Source organism: Grampus griseus (genome assembly GCF_964374135.1).
Source record: "Grampus griseus genome assembly, chromosome: 5".
NCBI lineage: Eukaryota > Metazoa > Chordata > Mammalia > Artiodactyla > Delphinidae > Grampus > Grampus griseus.
In genome coordinates this window covers 18,112,790-18,138,232 of record NC_138998.1, presented here as the reverse complement: position 1 = coordinate 18,138,232, position 25,443 = coordinate 18,112,790, and the positions used below count along the sequence as shown (strand labels likewise).

At 35.8% G+C, this 25,443-nt stretch overlaps 1 protein-coding gene across 2 annotated transcripts in view; it reads left to right on the top strand.

Annotated features, from left to right (window-relative positions):
* Positions 1–25,443, top strand: part of RNF13 (ring finger protein 13) — a 131,531-nt gene that overhangs the window by 78,234 nt on the left and 27,854 nt on the right. The window contains exons 5-7 of one of the 2 annotated variants that reach the window (XM_082655175.1): positions 5,753–5,840; positions 12,205–12,295; positions 17,623–17,728. In XM_082655175.1, the coding sequence (XP_082511301.1) occupies positions 5,753–5,840; positions 12,205–12,295; positions 17,623–17,728 (285 nt within the window). Of the gene's footprint in view, positions 1–5,752; positions 5,851–12,204; positions 12,296–17,622; positions 17,729–25,443 lie in introns of both variants that reach the window. The other variant, XM_082655176.1, reaches the window with a different exon arrangement.

Below are 25,443 nucleotides of genomic sequence, written 5' to 3'. Positions count from 1 at the left end.
AATACCCTCGATATTTAAAAATTGCTTTTCCATGTACTAAGATTGACTTGAAAATGCTGCCACTGGGACATAACATAAAATCTTTAATTAATTTTTAAAGTTCCAAGGATTCTGGCTTCTGTTTTCTGTTCTACTTGAAACAGGTAAGTATGGCTTTGCATACAAACACAGATTTTACCAGCCCTACCACCAGAATTTTCTAATGAAATAAATACAACTTATCTTTAAGCCTAAATAATAAATAAACATGTACATTTGTAATATGCCATAAATCAAAAGGTCAACGCTCTCGAACATAACCTAAAATAAGAGACGGAAACATGCCTTTGTACCACCATAACAAATGTCACAAAATTTCAGCTTTGAAACCATATACTTTTCCTGATTTTTCTTGGAACTTTTTATGTACTTAATTTTTTGTTTAAAGAATAGAATTCTTATCAGGTTTACTTCTTTGTTTCTCTATTATAGAAAAGAATATAAGGGTGGGGCTTCCCTGGTGGCGCAGTGGTTGAGAGTCCGCCTGCCGATGCAGGGGACACGGGTTCGTGCCCCGGTCCGGGAAGATCCCACATGCCGCGGAGCGGCTAGGCCCATGAGCCATGGCCTATGAGCCTGCGTGTCGGAGCCTGTGCTCCGCAGCGGGAGAGGCCACAACAGTGAGAGGCCCGCGTACCGCAAAAAAAAAAAAGAATATAAGGGTGGAGCAAGGTTAGAATGACTACTGGTAGTCTAAGCACAGAGAGAGAGGAAGTGACATTGACACTTAACATGAAGGAGAAAAACCCTTTAGGGTCCAGTAAAGCATGTTCATGATGATCCCCAAGTCACTGGAAAAGGTCAAATCGCATTTGGTGTCTTTTAATTGAGACAGCTAGGAAAATGGAAAATGTTTTAGAAAAATTTTTATCTACAATGACTGAAGTAGATGGCATGTTTTTAAGGGGGAACTAAACAATAAATATAAGGAAATTTCATTTTTGTGGCATATATCTTTCTGGGTAAGACTGGGTAATAGTTATCTTAGTTGTAGTTTAGTTTGATTAAACAAGTATTTATATGAGAGAGATTCTTGTAGGCTTGAGATATATACCAATAAACAAGGTAGTTCCTTAAGAAACATGAAGTCTGGCATTCATAATGCTCTAAATGTTATTTTTCACATCTCTTTTTTCAAGATGATGTCAGGCTTAGTTTTCTGATAATTAACATTTTTACTAAGATGCATGAAAAAATTATCTTTTGTTAACTTTTAAGGCAATACTTTAAAATATAAATTTAGATTTCTAGTATTGTGATTTCCATTAAGGCAGCAGGATTTTGGTTTTATTATCTTTTTGAGAACAAGGATAGATTAGGGTACATTTATGTCATTAATGAAGTATGGACATCTTGACAGTGCAATCAGTTTTTTCTTCTTACAATGCCTCTTTTATTAGTGTTTTACCAATTCGTCCAGTCTGGAAATAAGATGAATTATTGTGTCATTCCCAGGGTTCCTTTTAGAACATGTCTTATTGAAGCCTCTTCCATTAGCAGTCCACTATCTTCTGGCATACTGGCTATTTATAATATCAAGACAGCAGTCCCATATTTCTTTAAAACTCTTGGTTAGGTGCTACCTGGTCTGTGTAATTTAATTGCAGCTAATTTGTTGATTAGATGTAAACTAGTACATTTACCACAATTTGAGCTAATGGCTCCCTAATCAGTTTCCTTAAAAAGGCAGATTTGTAGTTCAATTCAGAAGGCCTTTTCATGCAATTTTCAGTGTTGATGGCTGTTTTAGAATTTAGGTTTGTTAACTGTGCCCGCTTTTTATTTATGAATCTTTGAGTTCTTTGCCTCCATCTGACAACGTGTTTGAGGTTGCATTTTATGAATGTGAAACCTTGCACATGCATACTGAATGATTTAGGTCTTATTTCTGCCTCATGTGTTTTTGAAAATACCAGCTGCTGCTTAGTTAAAAATGTAATTTAATTTGACTGACACATGATTTTTATAGTTCATAACATGGATATATTTTCCTTGTTTGTATTCATAAGCCTGTTGATCCATACGTTAATGTGTTTCTTTTATTTAATTTCATTATTTAAAAAATCAATAACAACAACAAAAACCTTGGGGAAGCCTTCTTGTTAAAATTTTGAAAACATGTTTCTATTTTTTGTAATTCACATTTGTGCTTACAGAATTCTTTCCTATTTTAGTCATTTTCTATTTAAGTAATTTTATTATTTTATTAGAGAACAGCTTTTGATATTGATATAATTTTATATCATATTTATGGAACCAATTGCATTTTGGATGTGTGAAAGAAACAGTTTTCCTCAGCTGCTCAATGCAGTTTTAAGAATATAATGACTAGATTTAGTTACATAGCAGATTGTTGTAAATCCATTAACTTACATTCTTAACAATTTGCAGTTCAGAAAGCCTCTTGTAAAATTGATGATTATTTTGTCCCTTCTTACTGGAAAAATTCACACATAGACTGCAGAATATTTAAGGACCCCATGAAGGCCTGTTTTGTAAATGGGAAGGTACATATAATGCGTAAGTATGTTGTAGGAAGGGGGACCCCTTCCAGGGACCAAGAGTGGACTCTTGTCTAACACTTAGAAATGAATTGTCTGAAGAGACACGTGCTGACAAAGCAAGAGAGTTTTTCGGGGCGGGGGTGGGGAGTGCCTGGGTGGAGAGCAGCAGGGTCAGGGAATCCAGGAGGACTGCTCTGCTGTGCGGCTCACAGTCTTGGGTTTTATGGTGATGGGGTTAGTTTCTGGGTTGTCTCCGGCCAGTCATTCTGACTCAGGGTCCTTCCTGGTGGCACATGCATCACTCAGCCAAGATGAATTCCATCAAGAAGGATTCTGGGAGGTTGGTAGGACATGTGGACTGGCGTCTCTTCTCTCCTTTTGACCTTTCCCGAATTCTTCTGGTTGGTGGTAGCTTGTTAGTTCCGTGTTCCTAACCAGAATCTCCTGTTGTGAGATAACTCATGCAAGTGGCTATTACCTTGCCTGGCCAGGGTGGGCGGTTTCTGTCAGTGCTTCCCCTAACAACTGTAAGGCACTATATAAGATAACAAATTGATACAAATACTAAGCAGGGAGCAGTTATATGGGTGCTTGGGACAGCATGTGGAACAGGGCATGGAACAGGACAGGCAGGCTTCATGGAGGTAATGGAATTTAAAGGGCTGATTAGGCGTTCAGAAGACAAAGCCTATTCCAAGCAGAGATGATAGCATGAGCAGATAGGTTAGAAAGCACCGGATCTGTTTGGATATCCATGAGTGTCCAGATCTCTGAGGATAGTGATTGTTTCTGATTCACCTTTGAGTTCTGCATTGTGCCCAACACACAATACCTTACTTGTTATGTAAATTCAGCAAACACTTACTGAACTGAACTATGTTTCTTTACATACACTTTATCATGGTTCCTGAGACCATCTACCCTGTATCTTAACATGTATCTTTGCTCACAAATATATATTTTTCAGGGAAACAAGTTAAATCATGTAATTTCAATGACTTTGTGTATTAGTTGGCTTTAAAAAGAAATGTAAAACTTAAGTTTTATATTAGGAGAGAACAACTTTTGATATAAATTTTATATTTCTTAAATTGTATCTCTGGAAACAGTTGTTTTCTGGATTTGTGAAAGAAACATTTCTCCTTAGTTACTTCGTTAGCTTTTTTTGGGAACAGTTAAATGGTCATTAAAGCATCAGATAAACTAATAGCAACCCCAACCAAGTATACTTTTGTTTCAGTAAAAGCTAAGTGGAGTCTGTTCTGCTATGATAATATAATGAATAAATAATAGGTTAATATATAAGTAATAAATAAGAAATAAAGTTTAGAAGCTATTCTATTCTTCTTGAGAGATTTTTTTTCCCCTCCCCTTGGAAAGCAGTAAAATCTACTGCTTTCCAGTAGAAGAGGCTGTGGAGGCTGGCATTTTCTTAAATTTTAGTTGTATAACAAACAAAATCCACCTAAAAATAAAACATGCACACATCGCAAAAGATAGTAAACTTACTTTTTTGATTATTGACTTTTCTTTGCATGACTGCAAAACATTCCTTGTAACAATTTTGTTGGCTGGTTGGTTTTCTTGCTGTTATTCCCAACATTAGAGCAGTAGGTCCTATGTTGGTGAACTATTTATGCTATTTTAATTCATTAAAAAAAAACTGCCTTATTTTCTCTCTTGTGTTTGTAATGTTATAATATGAGCTATTAATTTAACCACATATTTTATAAATTTTCTCATTCTAGTAATATGTAATGAGTGCCTGTTCTGTCAGGATATTATTTCATAGGTTCTGTAGAGACTATAAAGATGAACAAAATATTAATTCTTTGAGTCACTGCAGATTCAGGGGTTTTTGGTGGTAGGATAAAAATATCCTGATTAATGCACATTATTGTCTCTTTCAGAATTCCAGCTTTCATTTATGAGGTAGTTGTAGAGAAGTCAGTGGTAATGTAGAAGAGAATTTTATTGTTACCTGATTGGGGTTGAATACATGAGCCTCATTTTTCTTACTTAGCATTCAAATCCAGTCTGCTGAACGCTTGGGCATTCCTTTTACTCTCAGGAACTCGACGTTTTGGGCTTTCCCTTCCTCTTTGGAGCTTGACTCAGGTCTTATCTTTATTGAATTACGGTAGAATTTTGAATCATTATTATGCTGACAACTAAAACAGAATTTCAAGGGTTTCTTACCATATTAAGTATCCAGAATTATATGTATATAGTTTTCAGAGTATTCAAAAGTATTTCAAGCATTCAAAACTATTATATATATATATATATATATATATATATATATATATTTGCATACCCAATTTTCATTTTATTTAACCAGTATGCAAATAATGATCTGATCCTTCATTTTTACCAAACAGTCCAAAGGAGTTAGGTCTGGGTTTATTTTTATTTAAAACAGATTGTTATTTTAAAAGTGAGGTGTGGTGACATGTGTGGATACTTTTCAGATCTTTCATGTAAGAAAATCCTTCCACACATCTAGCCATGTTCTTATGGTGCGAAGCTTACTATTTTGGAGACTAGTTTTAGGAAAGATTATATAGCTAGTAGAACCAAAGTAAGCAACTTCAAGCTGGAGTTATTTTTAATTTTTTCAAAGCTTTAGAAAGGACTTTTAAAGAAAATCATTGATGATCATGCTAATAATAAGAATAGCTTTTATTTGATTCATTTCTATGTATCAGGCATGGTATTAAGCATTTAAAAAATTGTTTTACATATGTGAAAAATATTGTTGCCATTCTCATTTTAAAGTTGGGGAAACTGAGGATTAAGGAAGAAAAAGAATTTGCCCAAGTTTAATGCACTCGTAAGTAGCAGAGGTAGATTTGACTTCTCAAGGGCTGACGACTCTCAAGAGCCTGATCACAAGTCTCTACCTCTTTAGAGCCAGACAGGTTTATTGCTTTGGATCCTTTTGGTTTGGTAGCTTGTGTCTCTGTCCTTTATTTGCCTCTCATTTCATTTAGTACCATGAGTGAAATCAGGAAGATATCTAAAGAAGTCCTTGATAATCAATTGTAAAACATTATGTTTCAAGAACACACTTGAGATCTGTTCTTGTATATATACATAATCTAGTTCTAGTTGTATGTTATGGGCTCGTTGATTTAAGTTTGCTGAAGTTGCGGGGCCTATGACAAAGCACTTTCTTCCTCATATCACGACTGTTTTCTGACTTGCAGGTTTTAAATGCACAGAGAGCAGGATACAAAGCAGCCATAGTTCACAATGTTGATTCTGATGACCTCATTAGCATGGGATCCAACGACAGTAAGTACAGGTATCACTTTTCTTCTCTCCTGTTTGACCAATCATTCGAAACTAAAACTTACCAGAATTTCTTTTCTTTTTTGTTTAAAAAGCAAAATTTCTTCTCCATCAGAAAGATAATTTCCAATTTATAATCCTCTTGGGATAAGTTTGTTCACAATATAAGTGGAATTGACTTGTTCTTTGCTGAAGTTTGTCGCTGTTGTTTTTTAACCTATGTGTTTCATTTTATAGGATGTATTGATATTTTGGTAAAAAACCAAAGGAAAGCCAAAGCTTTAAATAAAGATAAGCATATTGAGTTAAGGATGCCATAGGAGAATTTTTGTGATTTATTTAGAGATTCACAACGTTAAATTTTAGGATATGCAGAAATACTAAGTAGCTACTGTATTCTTATGGAATTTCAAAGCCACATACTTGTGCTCTCTTAATGCCAGTTGGTTATTATTACTCCCTTAACATATATTGGCATGCCTGTAGCTTTCCATTCAAAATGGGAATGTCTTTCCTTATTCTTTACTAAATATTAGCTCGTAGGGAAAATGAGCTAATTTTAATGAAATAACTGGCTTTAATCAGACTGATTTTTAAGCAATATCCTTTCACTTACTTTAGTGAGAGTGTTAAAGGTGTCTTTTTATGTTAATGAGACTACTTTTGGACTCCACCAAAGGATGGGGCTGGTTGCTAGGAGAACTAACCAGGTGATTAGAAGGTTGGAACTTTCAGTCACACCCCCTGACCTCAGTGGCCAGTGGTTTAATCAGTCATGCCTATGTAATGAAGCCTCTGTAAAAACCTGAAAGGACAGGTTCAGAGAGCTTTTGGGTTGGTGGAAGCGTGGAGATGCTGGGAAAGTTGCACTCCTGGAGAGACCGTGGAACCTCTGCACCCCTTCCCATACACCTTGCCCTATACATCTCTTTCATCTGGTTGTTCCTGAATTATATCCTTTTATAACAAACTGGTAATCTAGTAAATAAAATGTTTCTTTGAGTTCTGTGAGCTGCTTTCGCAAATTAATTGAACCCATGGAGTAAGGGTTGTTGGAACCTCCAGTCCATAGCTGGTGGGTGGGTCAGAAGCACAGGTAACAGCTTGGACTTGTGGCTGGTGTCTGAAGTGGGGGATGGGGATTCTTGTGAGACCGAACCCTTACCCTGTGGAATCTGATGCTATATCTCCAGGTAGACAATGTCAGAATTGAGTTGAGTTGTTTGATGGTGTGGGAAGATCCACACACACATTGGCAATTGGGTTCAGAGCCCAGAATACACTAAATAAATACACTGCCAACATTCAGGATTAAATATTTTGTTTTTGTTTTCCTTTTAGTATATAACAATAATACCTCTTGTTATTAAGTTGAATTGAGTCATATATGCAAGAAAGAGTTTGCAGCAAAGAGCAGCCCTAAAGCTATGGACTGATATACTCCATTGGAATGTATTTAGGACTTTAAATAACTGCATCCTCAATAGGAAATATTTTGGATTCCTTGACCAAAAAAATCTTTTTATAACATGAGACAGTATTTTTTGTTGTTGTTGAGTTGAACTCTTTTCCTTCTTACCCCTAATTTAATCTGGGGCAAAATTACAATATATAAAAAGTAAAACTTAGCGATAAGTCCATTAGTTTCTTTATATTTTAAATTATTATTTTAATCTTCTAGCTGATTAAATCATAACTGTAGAATGCATGAAGTACCCTTAAGAGGTTCTAGCATTTCACAAAAGGTTTGATAACCACTGTTTAGGAATTAGAGGACTTGATGAAGGGATTTTACTTATCAAATAAACTAGTACTGTTTTACTACAGATTTGACACAGTTGTCTTCTCTTCCTTTAATCACCTCCCATAAAAAACAATTATTATCCTACACAGTACCTCTCAGGCTAGTCACTTTTGTGACCTGTATACATTACTGGCAAAACAGAAAGTGTACACACTCTGAAAATAGGCCTGAATTCAAATGTGAGCTCCTACTTGTTTTGAATGTATAATTTTGAGCAAGTTACCTACTCTTTGTGTGTTTTGCTGAAGGCCTGGGCCTAGGTTTTAGCAACCCTCAAGACCTTCTCAGGGGTTCTGGGTTGAATACAATGATTAGTATTTGTAAACTATTTACTCTTTTGACACGCTTTTAATAAAAAATTTGCAAGATGAAAGTGTCAGTTCCCCTTAACACCTGTTTTGTCTTTGTACTAAAACCTTTTTGTGATTATCATATCAGTTCCTAAGGAAAGTGTGCTAAATATTAGAAGTAGCACATGACCATATAATCCTGTTGTTGCTATGGAAATGTTCCAACTGAGTTATTATATTTCAAAGATTGTTCAGAATTTTGGTTCTTGACTTCATTGCTTGGATTACTTTCCATGACATTTTGCTCTGTCCTTGAGTGTGTATGTGTTTGAACATTTCATATATCCAACATGTTGTAAAGATCTTTACCATTTTCATCTTTGCTGTTACTTGGTAGAGGAAGGGAAAGCACAGATTTATTAAAAGAAGCATGTATCTATCGCTCTTTTTTAGGCTTAGATCATAGCCACATGTGTTCCCCTAAGAGCAGAGGTTCTAATATCTGGACACAAAAGGAAGTTTTAAAGGCCTCTTGCCAACATTTCATACAGGAATGTATCTGTTTCTTATTTCAACTATGACATAGGATGGATTAGCTCAGTGAGTCAGTCACATTTGTCATCTTCAGGAGGCAGCAGCAGAATGTGGTGGGGAAGAATACAAACTTCAAGACCAGGAAATGTGGGTTTATTCCAAGTTAGTTGATATATGAACTGACCTGTGCTGCTGGAAAAGTTACTAACCTTTCCAGGCCCTTTATTTTCATCTGTAAAAGTGTGAATAATTTTAATTTTTATTTGACCTGACAAAGTTTTGAAGATCATATGAAAGAAGGTATATGAGAAAACCCATGCCATAGCAGAGTGGAAGGAATCTACATTAGGAGTCTCAGCCTCAAGTTTGGGTCTAGGCTGTGCAAATTTCTAGCTGTATAAATAGGGCAAGTTACCAGTATGGGTTTGTTTCTTCTCCTTTTTTCCTTGCTTTCTGCCTTCAACAAATATTTTTTGACAGGCTACTCTGCATCAAGCAGTCTTTTAGGCATCATGACTACAGCAGGAAATGATACAGTTTTAAGGCTTTGCTCATACTTTTCATTGAGGTAGCAGAATGCAGTAGTTAAAGAGTATGGTTTCTGAGTATTGCCTTACAAGGTTTGAATCCCAGCTCCACCACTTACCAGCTCTGTGACCTTGGGAACATTACCTAACATCTCTGTGCCTCACTTTTCTGATATGTTAAATGGGGATGATAATAGTACTCAACTCACTGGTTTGTTGCTTATGACATACAAAACATCTAGAAGACTGCCTGGTTCTTAGTAATTATTTAATGGTTATTTAGCTGCTATTATTATTGCTGCCGTTATTATTATTGTTATTATTGCATTCTAGGGTGGAAGAGAGGAAATGAACAGATAATCAAAGAGGTATGGTATATGTCAAGTAGTGGTAAGTGCTATGAAGAAAAACATGCCAGGTTAAAGGGATTCATAGTGACAGGGATGAGAGGAGGATAGCTATTCTAGATAGGGTGATCAGAGAAGGTTGCTATGAGGCTTTGACATTTGAGCATAGGTCTAAAGTGAGAGGCTGAGCCATGCATATTTTTGGAGGAGGATATTCCGAGGAAAGGGAACGGCAGGCAAATGCAAATGCTCAAAGATAAAGCATACTTGGTGTTTTCAAGGTGTGGCAGAAAATCACAGTGGCTGGAGTAGAATGAACAAGGGAGAGAGAGAGTTGCAGGGGATGAAGTTGGAGAGGGAGCCAGGGACTAGATCATGTTGTGTCTTGTGGGACTTTGGGATTTGTTTTACATGGGTTTTAAGCAGAGGTGTGAGGTGATCTGACAGATTTTAAAGGATCACTTTGGTTGTTCTTTGGAGAATAGACTGAAGGTGAGAGATGGGCAAGAGTGCCAACTGAGAGACCAGTTAGAACATCGGTGCAGCAGCCGGGCAAGAGGCGGTGGCAGTTTGGAGTATTAGCGGTGACTGTGATGGGAAGTGATAGGATTATGGATATATTTTGAGGTTGATAGGGTTTGATATAAGGAATAAAAGAAGGGGAGGAGACAAGGAAAACTCCAAGATGTTTAACTTGAGAAACTAGGTGAATAGTTAGTTACAGAGATGAGAAAGAGCAGAAGTAGAACTGATTAATGGAAAAGAGATAGTGAGGATTCCGTTTGAGAAACATTAAGGTTGAAACATCTGCTAGACAGTCAAATGGGAAAACTGAACCGGCAGTTGGACATGTGCGTCTGGAGAGGTTGGGGCTGGCTGCTTCAATTATAATCTGTCTGTGATACGATAATACTACTTGGCACACATACTTCACAGAGTTGTTTTGTGGATCAGAATTAAGATTTCATGTTTTTAAAGTATTTTGTGAACTAAAACATTTGGTTTTGTTTTCAGTAGATAACTGATGTTGCAGAGTTTCCAGGATGGCTGTTTATATTTGTGTACTCATTTCCCCCTTCTTAATCTTCTGACTAAAGTGAGGAGCTTTTAACATCTCATTAGATATCATAACTCAGGGAAGTTATGTTGCTTCCAATAATTCTAAGCCAGTAGTTACAAGCCAAAAATTCCTCCTCGAGTTTATCAGAGTTTCATGAAAGAGTAAAGCATTTTACAAAGGGTATACAATTCCAAGTTTTAATTATCAAATAAATTAAAATTTAAACTTATGTGAAAGAGAAAGATCTCTTAGCATGACAGAAAATATCTCCCTAAAATATATATGGTTATATAACAGTACCTCTGTAGCTATTAAAAATTATGAGGTAGATGTTTATTTATTGACATGACAGGATATCTGAGGTATACCATTGAGTGGAAAAAGCCTATACTTTTTCCCCATTATTAGATGATCCCATTAATACAAAAATTTAAATATTTATTGATCTTAGTAATATAAAGATAGTGATTAAGTGTTCCTCTGCTAACCACTTTCGTTCCTTCCCTCTTAGGGTTTATATGATATGGGCATGTGTGTGTGTGAGAGAGAGACAGAGAGAGAACGTACGGAATGAATGATTTTATTTGCATATATCCAAACAATCTGAAAACGAAAAAAAAAAAATGTACTAAGGATACCAAGATTTTAAAACTTTAAAACTTGTCTTTATAAGAATTAAAGAAAAATACGTTAGTGGTTGCCGAAGTTGTGGTGAGGGTTGACTATAAAGGGGCATGAGGGAATTTGGAGGGATGATAAAACATTTTTTTATCTTGATCGTGGTGGTGCTCACATAATTGTATGCATTTGTCGAAACTTAAAGAACTGTTTATATTGCTTCAAATGAAAGCCTTGTCTTTGGGTGGGAAGGATTATGGCTGTGTTCTGTTCTTCTTTACTTGTATCCACCCCCCCCTTTTAAATAAATAATTAATATACATTTTTTAAAGAAATGTAGAACAAAGTTGTTGCAAAAAATGTAACAAAAGCAGGCAAATGGACTTCCTCTAAAGCCAAATCTGTTAAAATAACTCGCAGTTAAAAATATGGCTGCTTTTTCTATAGGAAGAGTAAGATGATTTTTTTTATTTCTCGAGTACTGGGTAATTTTTGCAAAGTTCTTTTTTTGTTGGCATTTGATTTTAGTTTTTTTTTTTACCATAAATGTAAAAGTAAACTTTCGTAGGACACGAATCAAAACACAATGCTTTATCATGAACTCCAGGCTTAGGAGGAAGTAGAAATTTACCCAGCTTCCCTATCCTGTGCCCTTTCGGAACTGTCAGCCCTTCACTCTGTAAAGCCTTAGATGTGTGGTGTCATTTTTCAGACTGTTGTAAAATGGTCTTTTCTTACATTCTTTGGCTTACACCTCTCGTGGGAATGGGTATGTAAACAAAAAGCTTTTTTCACTTTTTCATTTAGGAATTAAGTTATGAGTGGAAAAAACACTTTACATTTCTTCCTCTTCTTCCTTTTCTAATAGTTAATTATGTTTGTAGAGGAATAAATCAAATAAATCAAATGGAAATAATCAAAATAGGAGTTATATTTCAATCTCAGGACTATTGAGGTAGTGCGGTAATGTTATATGCAAAACGTTAGCTTTTGTTATTGTAAATGTAATAATGTTTCTCAGCCATTTTGATGATGGTATAAATGTGCAATCTGGAAAATCAACTAATAGATAATTCAAGTTGATTGTAATTATTTCCAGTTGTATTTGCTGTTATTATGAAGAAGGTTAAGTTGATTTTACACTAAGTATGGGCTTTGAAGAATAATTTTATTATTGTTTTATACAGTTGAGGTACTAAAGAAAATTGACATTCCATCTGTCTTTATTGGCGAATCATCAGCTAATTCCCTGAAAGATGAGTTCACGTATGAAAAAGGGTAAGTAATGGATATAAGAAATAATCATGTAGCTAAAAATTATTGTCTTTATTAGGGTAGAATTATATAAGATTAGTTGTAATCAAAGTTCTGTTTTAGAATGTACTCTATCGTGCTAAATTATATCTTCTTATGTCATGATTTTAAGACTTACTGTATTGTACTGTTTGTTCTGTGTAGGATTGCATATTGCAAATACATTTATGCTAGAGGGATTAAGCCACCCATGTTACTAAAAAGATAAAAAAACTTTCACTTTTATAGTTTAATCAAACTATTGGTATTTAGAAGCAATGTGATTTACTTTCTTTTTTTCGGCTGTGTTGGGTCTTAGCTGCAGCACGCAGGATCTTTCGTTGGGGCGTGTGGGCTCTGTAGTTGCGGCACGTGGCCTTATTTGCCCTGCAGCATGTGGGATCTTAGTTCCCCGACCAGGGATCAAACCCGCATCTGTCCCCTGCATTGGAAGGCAGATTGTTAACCACTGGACCATCAGGGAAGTCCCTGATTTACATTTATATGATACTTTTCATTAAGACATGTTTGTATTTTATTAAAAAGAAATGTTATTTTATAAACAAAGAATCCAAAACACAGTGTGTTAAGTGACTAACTTTTACAAACACAGAAAGTTTGTTTTCAAGTTTAAAAAGTTTGATTTGGAATTAGAAATTTCTTATGGAATATCTCCCCCAAATCTCATTACCATGGTAACAAATAGACTGAAACTAACTTAAGGCACAACTGTCTTATCTTATATAGAAATAGTGCAATTAAATTAACACTTCAGAGCTTCTTCCATGAAACAGCTCCCCAAAACATAGTGGACAGGAACAGCCTTTTGACTAAGAGGAACAATAACAACAGTATTAATAATAAAAGCAGTAGTAGTTATTGAGGAATTAGCAAGTGCCAGGCACTCATGAAACGAGGCCTTTACATTTATAATTCTCACAACAACCCTCTAGAGGTTATTATTATCTCTTACTATCTGCATTTGCCAAAAGAGGAAACTGGCACAATGAAATGGAATTCTAATTATTTAGGGGGGAAGAAATCCAGGAATATTTGAGTTTGGATATGAATAAAAGAAAGAGAGGGAAAGATTTTTTGTTTATGATTTTTGTCATTTTCCCTATACAGTTTTGATATTTAAAATACTGTTCACATATTCTGCGCTCAGAAAATTTTTATTAAGTTAGGGAATATAATTTTGGATGTTGTATTAAAAATAGTTAGGCAAGATGGTATTTTGTCAGCCATATTTATGTAGTTAATGGGAGGTGGAGAACTACTACTTGCTTTTACCTCAGTATTATTGCTTCATTTAGAAAAAGTCTGTATATTTTAATATGTATTTTAAAGAGTCTTTTTTTGTTTTTAATGGTAAAGTCATATCTTTTTACATTAAAAAAGTAATACATACCTGCTGGTAAAATGTGGAAAAATTCAGAAATATAAAGCATTTAAACAAAAGTCCCTATGATGCTATTCTCTAACAACAGCTACTGTTTTTTAAAAAGCTTTTAATTTTTTTTCTGCATGTTTGAATACTGACATTAATTAGGGATAATGTGCTCGTAAAATAGTACCATACAATACTTAGTATTTTGTAACATACTTTATTTACTTAATATTAAGACCCTTCCCGTGTTAATGCAAGGCCGCAAAATCCCTTATCCCAACTGTTGGGGACAGATGTAACATGGAATTTTAACATTTTCAGATTTTTAAGTTATGTAACATCCAAATAGGATTTGAGGCAGCATCCCATAATCACATTACATATATATCTGCAATAAATGTATGAGTATTTTATCATGTCAGTTAGGTTCAGGTTGACTAGCAAATGAATTGCAAACATTACTTTTTAAAGCTTTTTAGGTTTCAGAATTGTGCTTAAGGGATTGTGGACCTGTTCATACTGATTTGCCTCATCCATCTGCTGGCTGGCTGGCTGGTTGGTCTGCCTGCCTGCCTACCTACCTACCCATTAATTTATTCTACTGTTTAAAAGTAGGGAGGTGAGTAGAATGAATCTGATCCTTCAGTTTCAGAATTATCAACTCATGGCCAATTTTGTTTGGACTGTCCGCTCTGAAGCGCCACCCGCCACTTTTCTTCCCCACACCGTGATTATTTTAAAGCAAGTACTATATATCCTATCATCTCAACTGTAAATATCTCAGAATATATCACTAGAAGATAGGTTATATATAAAAAATATAATGATATTATCATTATTTTACCTTTTATTTTTAAAGTAAACATTAATTCAATATCAACCCATATTTCAGTCTTTAGATTTGTTTCTGAGCAAATCAGGGCATGTGATCACCCTATTTTTAATCCATACACTTGCTATGACTCTTTTTTTTTCCTAGTCATTTATTTATTGAAGCAACAGGGTCATTTGTCCTGTACAGTTTTTACCACAGTCCAAACTTTCCTGACTGCATCCTTGGTGTATTGCCTAGAGTATTCCTTTGTTATTTATTTTCCCTGTAAATTGCTCATTAGACCTAGAGGTTTGTTCAAATTCAAGTGTGCTTGGGGGGCCAGGAGGATAGGTGAGGCAAGAGTAATTTATGTGTGTTATTATGTATTTCCATCAGGAGACATAATATTTGGTTCTCTCTTTGCGAGGGCAGCAATCATTAATGATCATTGTCTAGATCCATTTAGCTCTTTAGGATTTGCAAGTAATCTAATTTTATAATTCCTTCTTCATTTATTAGCTGAAATACTTCTATAAAGAGGACTCACACCTTATCAATTATTTGATTACCTTGATGTACAGTCTGTTTAGGAAAGATAGGATAAACATTTGATTCTTTCCCTTTATTTACTGTTTTTAAAATGATTTGGTTTGCTAGCATCTTCCAAAGATGATTGAATATATATATTTAAAGTATTTTTTTTGAATTTTATTTATTTTTTTATACAGCAGGTTCTTATTAGTTATCCATTTTATACATATTAGTGTATATATGTCAATCCCCATCTCCCAATTCATGATGGGGGTTGCATAACAAAACAGACAAGGCAAGACCTCCTGTGTCAACAGAGGGGTTGGGAAATTAGAGATTACTGTTACTGTTAGATTATTATTGAAGTTAGAGTTTAGGCCTAACACCTGGTTTGAAAGTAACCTGGGAACTCATGCAAAGGAGAATGAGACACTATTTCCTAGGTTGCTTAGGACTCTGCTTCAATGATGGAGTCTTAGCTGCAGAGCACATGGAATGTACTATATTGAGGGGTGGACATGGAGGTAGTATGGGAAGATTCTTAGTAAAAGCTGTTTAAATATCTCCTCCTTCAAGTACAGATTGATCTGGGGTTAGGACAGGGATGAGTCTGCAGCCTCAGCTGTGGGAAACTGGGCAGAGGGAATAGAAATAAAGCTGGGAGACTGATATTCTGTTGTAGTTCTCCACCCTGTATCATCGCCGTCACCACCTTCACCATTAGCAATTTGGTTAAGAAAACGCAGTAAACTATAAACTGTCTCGTTTATATAGCCTGCTATATCTCAAACCATTTTAGTTTACTGTCAAGATATACTGTGAAGATCTTTAAAGGGTCTGCAGTTGATAGACGGCTCTAAGTATCTTAAAAGCTCAGTGTCCGTATCTCTATCTATATATAGTTTAATCTGGCTTCTAAACCCTAACAGTGTTAATTTATAGCAGTTTGGTGGAAGTAGTTAGGGAGGTTGCAGAGGATCAGCATCTCATTGAAAGGCTCTTCTACTTAAAAGTGGCACCATTCGTTACTGTAACTCAGCCGTGGCCCTGGGGCAGTTTCAGAGGGTTTGTACCAAGAACAGGGACGTTGTTTACAGAGCTGGCCTCATGCTGGAAGAGATGGTATCAAATAGAGCAGCCCAGGCTTGCTTTTCTCTTTTTTATACTGATGATATATCAGTCACTTCAGTATTTTATATAAAGTTACAAAAATGCATATAAATCTTTTGTCATTCTGCTGGAAAGTGAAGTAAAAAGCTACTTTTAGCAATGTTAGCAGTTTTTGGAAAATATTTAAATTATTGGGGGAAATTCCTGGTATTTCGTTTTTTTGTTCTTCTTTTTGTTAAAGATTGATGGAGCTCTTTGGATGTGAATAAAATTGTTAATAGCATGAAGACTTAAAAATTGCTTGGGAATAGAAATAATTTGTTTTCATGTTATTTTTCTTGAGTACTAGGGCATCCTAAGCATTTCTACATGGGGGAAGGAGTCAACTTGTTTTCATTTCCTTTTACGTTGAGAAGTTTTGTTTTGCATTTAACCCTTGTGTTATGAAGTACCTGGAGTCGCTACTTAAAAAACCAGCCAGCAGTGGGTAACGAAGTAGTGTTGCTAGCACCATACTAGTTGAGTTGCACAGGAATATTATGGAGAAATCAGTCATCTCACTGACCATTATACAGACCCTTCCCTAGACTGAGGGTATTTTCTATTGCAGGATTTTGCTGCCATGTAAAATTTGCTCACGCAACACAGATAGTGTGCTTATTCTGTTCCGTTTCATTTCATGAGTCCCGGTGAATTTTTATAATAGCAGTATTGTATGGTTAATAACCATATAACCGTATTAACCATGGTTAGTAACAGAGGAGAATAAATCCTGTGGTACTCTCTACCCCCCTGTCCCCGCACGCAACATACACATTTTTGTAGGTTTTTTTTTTCATTCAAGCTGTGGAGAAGGTTGAGAAGAGAGAAGCTACAACTCCTGTGAATTCTGTTGCCGGTTCTTTCATTCCATATCTCACAGATGAATGTGGAGTACAGGGGTTATATCTGTTGTACTTGGTACAACAAGCTCATGTGACGCATAAAGGGAACAGGGAGTATATTTTCGTCAGTAGCGGCTCCAGAGATTTTTTTCACGGGAGGAACTGATGAACAGTGATTTGGTTGGGGAGGGGGTTCTTGCTGGCATGCTGCCCGAGGCACTGCCATTATTTAAATGCTGATTTTGCATGTAAAATACGCTAACTTTTACTCAGGTTACTAAATTCAGTAAAGACGTGTTTCCAGGATGGACACAGTAAGTATTGATTGGCTGATTTCCTCTACCCAGTCTAAAAGTTTCTTTTAATTATATAGGCAAATTATTTTGGCCGGTATGTAAACTTGACTTAACATTGGAAAAAGCATCCCTTAAATTATTAGAAATCATATGTTAGAAAATGAGATGTGTCTAGTGGATTGAATTGTAATGTCTAAATGCCTTTTTAAAATATTTTTGTTTTCAATTAATATCATAATTTGGCAACTTTTAATACTTCCCAACTATTAATTTTTCTTTTCTTCCAGGGGCCACATTATCTTAGTTCCAGAATTTAGCCTTCCTCTGGAATACTACTTAATCCCCTTCCTTATCATAGTGGGCATCTGTCTCATCTTGATAGTCATTTTCATGGTAGGTAAAATAATTTTAAATACTTTTTAAAAAATAGTATGAATGGCTCTAAAACACACTGTATAGAAGACTTACATAAAAGAGTACGTATTGTATGAGTCTATTTATATGACCGGTTCTGGAAAAGGCAAAGATAATCTGGGTAGAAAAAAAATCAAAACAGTGATTGCTTTGGGGGGCTAGAGAGGGATGGGGAATTTACTCAGAAGGGTATAAGGGAGTTTCCTGGGGAGTGAGAGTCACGTTCTGTATCTTGAGAGACGTTTGGGTTGTGCAATGTCCGAATCACCAAATTCATACTTAAATTTTGTGCATTTCATTGTATGTAAATTTTACATAAAAAGAAAAAAAGAACTAATAAAAAAATGGTAAACTCTTAAGTAATGAGTTTATATGCGGAAGTATTTGAGGGGAAGTATACTGATATCTGCAACTTACTTTGAAATGCATTGTAAAAATTAAAGAGAAAAAGATGTATTGATGGGTAAACAGTGGGATTCTCTTAGGGTTTATAGAAGAGGTTTCTAGAGGCTACATGGTGTGTGATATCAAAACAAACTGAATGCAGAAGCAGATATGAGAATCCCTCTGTATTCTATTAAGATATTAAAAGAGATTTACAAAGATATGAAACAATCCCATTATTGTCTCTAACTTTTTTATTTTTCATAAAGAGTATTTATATTAACATCCAGTGAGTTTATTATTGTATTGAATTCATAGATTAAAGATTAAACACTGTTTTTGAAATAGTTAGTCTTCCTATGATGTTGTGGTCTTTCTTTTAATTTGTTTTGGTTTTTCATATACATCAGTTCAATAATTTTTTTCTGTAAACATTTTGCATGTATTTTGTTAGACCTTTTTGGAATTTCATTTTCTAATTGGTTATTACTAGGGTATAAGAACATTGTTGATTTTTTGAAATAAACTTTTAATTTTGGAATAGTGTTAAGATTTACAGAGAAATTGCAAAGAAGAGAGTTCCTGTACATTCCTTACCTAGTTGCCCCCATTGTTAACATTTTACTTTACCATGATATATTTGTCAAAACTAAGAAACTGACAGTGGTAACATTACTATTACTAAAATCCAGACTGGATAGATTTTACGTTTTTCCATTAATGTTTTCTTTCTGTTCCAGGACCCAGTCCAGGTTACCACATTGTTTTAAATTATCATGTATTCCCAGTCTCCTCTGATCTCTGAACAGTTTCTTAATCTCTCCTTGTTTTTCATGACCTTGACAGCCTTGAAGAGTCTTGGCCAGGTATCCTGTAGAATGTCCCTTAATCTGATATTTTTCTTATGATTAGACTGGGTTGGTTATAGGTTTTTAAAAAGAGTATCAGCAAAGTCAAGTGCCCTTCTCATCCTAACATGCCAGGGGGGTACATGATATTTGCATGACATCACCGATGATGATAACCTTCATCCCTTGGTTTAGGTGATGTTTGCCAGGTTTTTCCACTCTAAAGTTAATATTTTTTCTCTTTCTCTATTCTATTCTTCCTTTGGAAGTGAGGCACTAAGTATAGCCTGTCCTAAAAGTGGGGAGGGGCAGGAATTAAGCTCCACTTCCTGGGAGTAGGGAAGTATTTACATTTATTATTTAGAATTCTTTTGTAAGAAAGATTTGTCTCTTCTTGGCATTTATTTGTTCAGTCATTTATTTATATTAGTTTGTACCCTGTATATTTATTTTATACTTTGGGTAATAATCCAATACTACATTATTTTTGTTGTTTAAATTGTTTGAGCTTTGGCGATTGGGAGCTCTGCAGGCTGGGTCTTGGGTCCCTTTGATTCGACCCATCCTTTTGTTTTGTAAGTACTTCTTTAGTGTTTGGTACTATAAGAAACTCCAGGCTCATTGTTTATTTTTCTGCCCCAGCCCTGGAATCAGATATTTCTCCAAGGAGCTCTGCTTTTTTTAATTGAAGAGTAGTATTTAGAGACCAACATTTGGACACTGGACATTATTGATTTTTATATATTAATCTTATCTCTGCAAACTTACTGAGTTCTCCTATTCTGGTAATTTGTATTTGTTGATTCTCCTGGGTTTTCAGTGTAGAAGCAAGGATGGACAGTTAGAACAACAAACAACAAGCAAAAAGTACCCTTGGCAAATTAAAAGTAAATACCCTTAAGCCAATAAAGATTAATGACTAAAAACTTAAAATGAACATCATAAAATACTGAATTATTAGAAGCCTTTCCATGAAAGTCAGGAACAAAAAACAAAGGATGCCTGTTGTACCTCCTGTTTAACGTTGTGCTATATTTTCTGGTAAAACAAAAAAAATGGTATAAGAATTAGAGATAAACTAAATTTTTATTTGCCTTTTTTCTTTTGAAATAATGAACGGGTACTGCATTATATGTCTTTTTTTCTATCTGTTGTAATAATCATTGTTTTTTCTTTTACTCTATTGTTATGCTGGATTACATGAATTTGTTTTGTAAATTCTAAAAATCCTTGTATTTTGGGTATAAACTCTCTTTGATTATGATATATGAAGTTTGTCTTTGCATTTTGGGTTATTCAAATTTCTCTAATATGATCTGCCAGTTTTACACTTGGACATAGGTGCAAAAATCCTAAATAAAATATTAGCAATCTGAATGTCCAGGTAAGGGGAAAATTTTAGTTTTATGGGACTAGAATAATCTTGACATCAAAACTAGACAATCCCTTGAGCACTGTTGGTAGGAATGTTAAATGGAGCCGTCACTATAGAAAACAGTACAGCAACTCTTCAAAAAAGTTAAACATAAATTTATCATGTGATCCGACAATTCCACTTCTGGGTATATACCCAAAAGAATTGAAAGCAGGGAGTCAGATATTTGTATGCTTATGTTCATAACAGCATTATTTTCAATAAGCCAAAGGTAGGAGCAACCCAATTGTCCATTGATGGATGAGTAGATAAACAAAATGTGGCATATACATACAATGGAATATTATTCAGCCTTAAAAAGGAAGGGAATTCTGACAGATGCTACAACATGGATGAATCTTGAAAACATTATGCTAACTGAAATAAACCAGTCACAAAAGGACATATACTGTATGAGTCTATTTACATGTGGTACCTAGAGTAGTCAGATTGAGACAGAAAGTAGAATGGTGGTTGCCATGGGCTGTGGAGAGGGGAGAATGGGGAATTACTGTTTAATGCGTACAGAGTTTCAGTTTTGGGACATGGAAAGAGTTTGGTGGATGGATGGTGGTGATGGTAGCACAACAACGTGAATGTACTTACTGCCACATACCTGTGTACTTAAAAATGGTTAAGATAGTAAATTTGATGTTAAACGTATATTTTACGACAGTTTAAAATAATTAGACAAGATAAAGCTAGCCCCATAAAAAAATTAAAGCTTTCTTTTATTTTCTACTATCGAAAATAGTTTTTTTTAATGAAATTGGGATTATCGTTTACTTGAATTTCTGGTGAAGGTTGCCTGTAAAATCATCTAGATCTGCTGATCTTTTTCATAATTACTTGGACGTATAAATGCTTGTCTACTTCATCATACTAAATTATATTTCGAAGAAATTGTCTATTTTGACTGTTTTCAAGTATTGTATAAAGTGATTTATATATTCAAATAACAATTTAAAGAGAATTCCTACTATATGTGGGATGAGTTCTATTTATTCATATCCATCCATGCCTTGCACAATGTTGTCAGAAGTTTATCTTGAGGAACCAAGATGGCGGAGTGAAAGGACGTGTTCTCCTTCTTGCGAGAACACCAGAATCACAACTAGCTGCGGGACAATCATCAACAGGAAGACACTGGAACTCACCAAAAAACATACCCCACATCCAAAGACAAAGGAGAAGCCACAATAAGACGGTAGGAGGGGCACAATCACAGTAAAATCAAATCCCGTAACTGCTGGGTGGGTGACTCACAGACTGCAGAACACTTATACCACAGAAGTCCACCCACTGAGGTGAAGGTTCTGAGCCCCACGTCAGGCTTCCCAACCTGGGGGTCGGCAATGGGAGGAGGAATTCCTAGAGAATCAGACTTTGAAGCCTAGTGGGATTTGATTGCAGGACTTTGACAGGACTGGGGGAAACAGAGATTTCACTCCTGGAGGGCACACACAAAGTAGTGTGCGCATCGGGACCCAGGGGAAGGAGCAGTGACCCGAGGGGAGACTAAACCAGACCTACCTGCTAGTGTTGGAGGGTCTCCTGCAGAGGCGGGGGGTGGCTGTGGCTCACTGTGGGGACAAGGACACTGGTAGCAGAAGTTCTGGGAAGTACTCCTTGGCATGAGCCCTCCCAGAGTCTCTCATTAGCCCCACCAAAGAGCCCAGGTGGGCTCCAGTGTTGGGTTGCCTCAGGCCAAACAACCAACAGGGAGGGAACTCAGCTCCACCCATCAGCAGTCAAGCAGATTGAAGTTTTACTGAGCTCTGCCCACCAGAGCAACACCCAGCTCTACCCACCACCAGTCCTCCCATCAGGAGACTTGCACAAGCCTCTTAGATAGCCTCATCCACCAGAGGGAAGACAGCAGAAGCAAGAAGAACTACAGTCCTGCAGTCTGTGGAACAAAAACCACATTCACAGAAAGATAGACAAGATGAAAAGGCAGAGGGCTATGTACCAGATGAAGGAACAAGATGAAACCGCAGAAAAACAACTAAATGAAGTGGAGATAGGCAGCCTTCCAGAAAAAGAATTCAGAATAATGATAGTGAAGATGATCCAGGACCTCGGAAAAAGAATGGAGGCAAAGATCGAGAAGATGCAAGAAATGTTTAACAAAGACCTAGAACAATTAAAGAACAAACAAACAGAGATGAACAATACAATAACTGAAATGAAAACTACACTAGAAGGAATCAATAGCAGAATAACTGAGGCAGAAGAACGGATAAGTGACCTGGAAGACAGACTGGTGGAATTCACTGCTGCAGAACAGACTAAAGAAAAAAGAATGAAAAGAAATGAAGACAGCCTAAGAGACCTCTGGGACAACATTAAAAGCAACAACATTCTCATTATAGGGGTCCCAGAAGGAGAGGAGAGAGAGAAAGGACCTGAGAAAATATTTGAAGAGATTATAGTCAAAAACTTCCCTAACATGGGAAAGGAAATAGCCACCCAAGTCCAGGAAGCTCAGAGAGTCTGATACAGGATAAACCCAAGGAGAAACACCCCGAGACACATAGTAATCAAACTGGCAAAAAGTAAAGGCAAAGAAAAATTATTGAAAGCAGCAAGGGAAAAATGACAAATAACATACAAGGGAAATCCCATAAGGTTAACAGCTGATTTCTCAGCAGAAACTATAAGCCAGTAGGGAGTGGCATGATAAAGTGATGAAAGGGAAGAACCTACAACCAAGATTACTCTACCCTTCACGGATCTCATTCAGATTCGATGGAGAAATCAAAAGCTTTACAGACAAGCAAAAGCAAAGAGAATTTAGCACCACCAAACCAGCTCTACAACAAATGCTAAAGGAACTTCTCTAAGTGGGAAACACAAGACAAGAAAAGGACCTACAAAAACAAACCCAAAACAAGAAAATGGTCATAGGAACATACGTATCGATAATTACCTTAAACGTGAATGCATTAAATGCTCCAACCAAAAGACACAGGCTTGCTGAATGGATACAAAAACAAGACCTATATGTATGCTGTCTAAAAGAGACCCACGTCAGACCTAGGGACACATACAGACTGAAAATGAGGTGATGGAAAAAATATATTCCATGCACATGGAAATCAAAAGAAAGCTGGAGTAGCAATACTCATATCAGATAAAAAAGACTTTAAAATAAACAATGCTACAAGAGACAAGGAAGGACACTGCATAATGATCAAGGGATCAATCCAAGAAGAAGATATAACAATGATAAATTTATATGCACCCAACATAGGAGGACCTTAATACGTAAGGCAACTGCTAACAGCTCTAAAAGAGGAAATCGACAGTAACACAGTAATAGTGGGGGACTTTAACACCTCACTTACACCAATGGACAGATCATCCAAAATGAAAATAAATAAGGAAATAGAAGCTTTAAATGACACAACAGACCAGATAGAGTTAATTGATATTTATAGGACATTCCATCCAAAAACAGCAGATTACACTTTCTTTTCAAGTGCGCACAGAACATTCTCCAGGATAGACCACATCTTGGGTCACAAATCAAGCCTCAGTAAATTTAAGAAAATTGAAATCATATCAAGCATCTTTTCTGACCACAACACTATGAGATTAGAAATGAATTACAGTGAGAAAAACATAAAAAAAACACAAGCACATGGAGGCTAAACAATACGTCAATAAATAACCAAGAGAGCACTGAAGAAATCAAAGAGGAAGTCAGAAAATACCTAGGGACAAATGACAATGAAAACATGACGATCCAAAACCTATGGGATGCAGCAAAAGCAGTTCTAAGAGGGAAGTTTACAGCTATACAAGCCTACCTCAAGAAACAAGAAAAGTCTCCAACAATCTAATCTTGCACCTAAAGGAACTAGAGAAAGAACAAACAAAACCCAAAGTTAGCAGAAGGAAAGAAATCATAAAGATCAGAGCAGAAAAAAATGAAACAGAAACAAAACAGTAGCAAAGATCAATAAAACTAAAAGCTGGATCTTTGAGATGATAAACAAAATTAATAAACCATTAGCCAGACTCATCAAGAAAAAGAGGGAGAGGACTCAAATCAATAAAATTAGAAATGAAAAAGGATAAGTTACAACAGGCACTGAAGAAATACAAAGCATCCTAAGAGACTACTGCAAGCAATTCTGTGCCAATAAAATGGACAACCTGGAAGATATGGACAAATTCTTAGAAAGGTATAACCTTCCAAGACTGAACCAGGAAGGAAGAGAAAATATGAACAGATCAGTCACAAGTAATGAAATTGAAACTGTGATTAAAAATCTTCCAACAAACAAAAATCCAGGACCAGATGGCTTCACAGGTGAATTCTATCGAACATTTAGAGAAGAGCTAACACCCATCCTTCTCAAACTCTTCCAAAAAATTGCAGAGGAAGGAACACTCCCAAACTCATTCTATGAGGCCACCATCACCCTGATACCAATACCAGACAAAGATACTACAAAAAAAGAAAACTACAGACCAGTATCACTCATGAATATAGATGCAAAAATCCTCAACAAAATACTAGCAAACATTATCCAACAACACATTAAAAGCATCATACACCATGATCAAGTGGGATTTAACCTAGGGATGCAAGGATTCTTCAATATATGCAAATCAATCAATGTGATACATGATATTAACAAATTGAAGAATAAAAACCATATGATCATCTCAGTAGATGCAGAAAAAGCTTTTGACAAAATTCAACACCGATTTATCATAAAAACTCTCCAGAGAGTGGGCACAGAGGGAGCCTACCTCAACATAATAAAGGCTATATACAACAAACCCACAGCAAACATCATTCTCAGTGGTGAAAAACTGAAAGCATTTCCTCTAAGATCAGGAACAAGACAAGGATGTCCACTCTCACCACTATTATTCAACATAGTTTTGGAAGTCCTAGCCACAGCAATCAGAGAAGAAAAAGAAGCAAAAGGAACACAAATTGGAAAAGAAGATGTAAAACTGTCACTGTTTGCAGGTGACATGATACTATACATAGAGAATCCTAAAGATGCCACCAGAAAACTACTAGA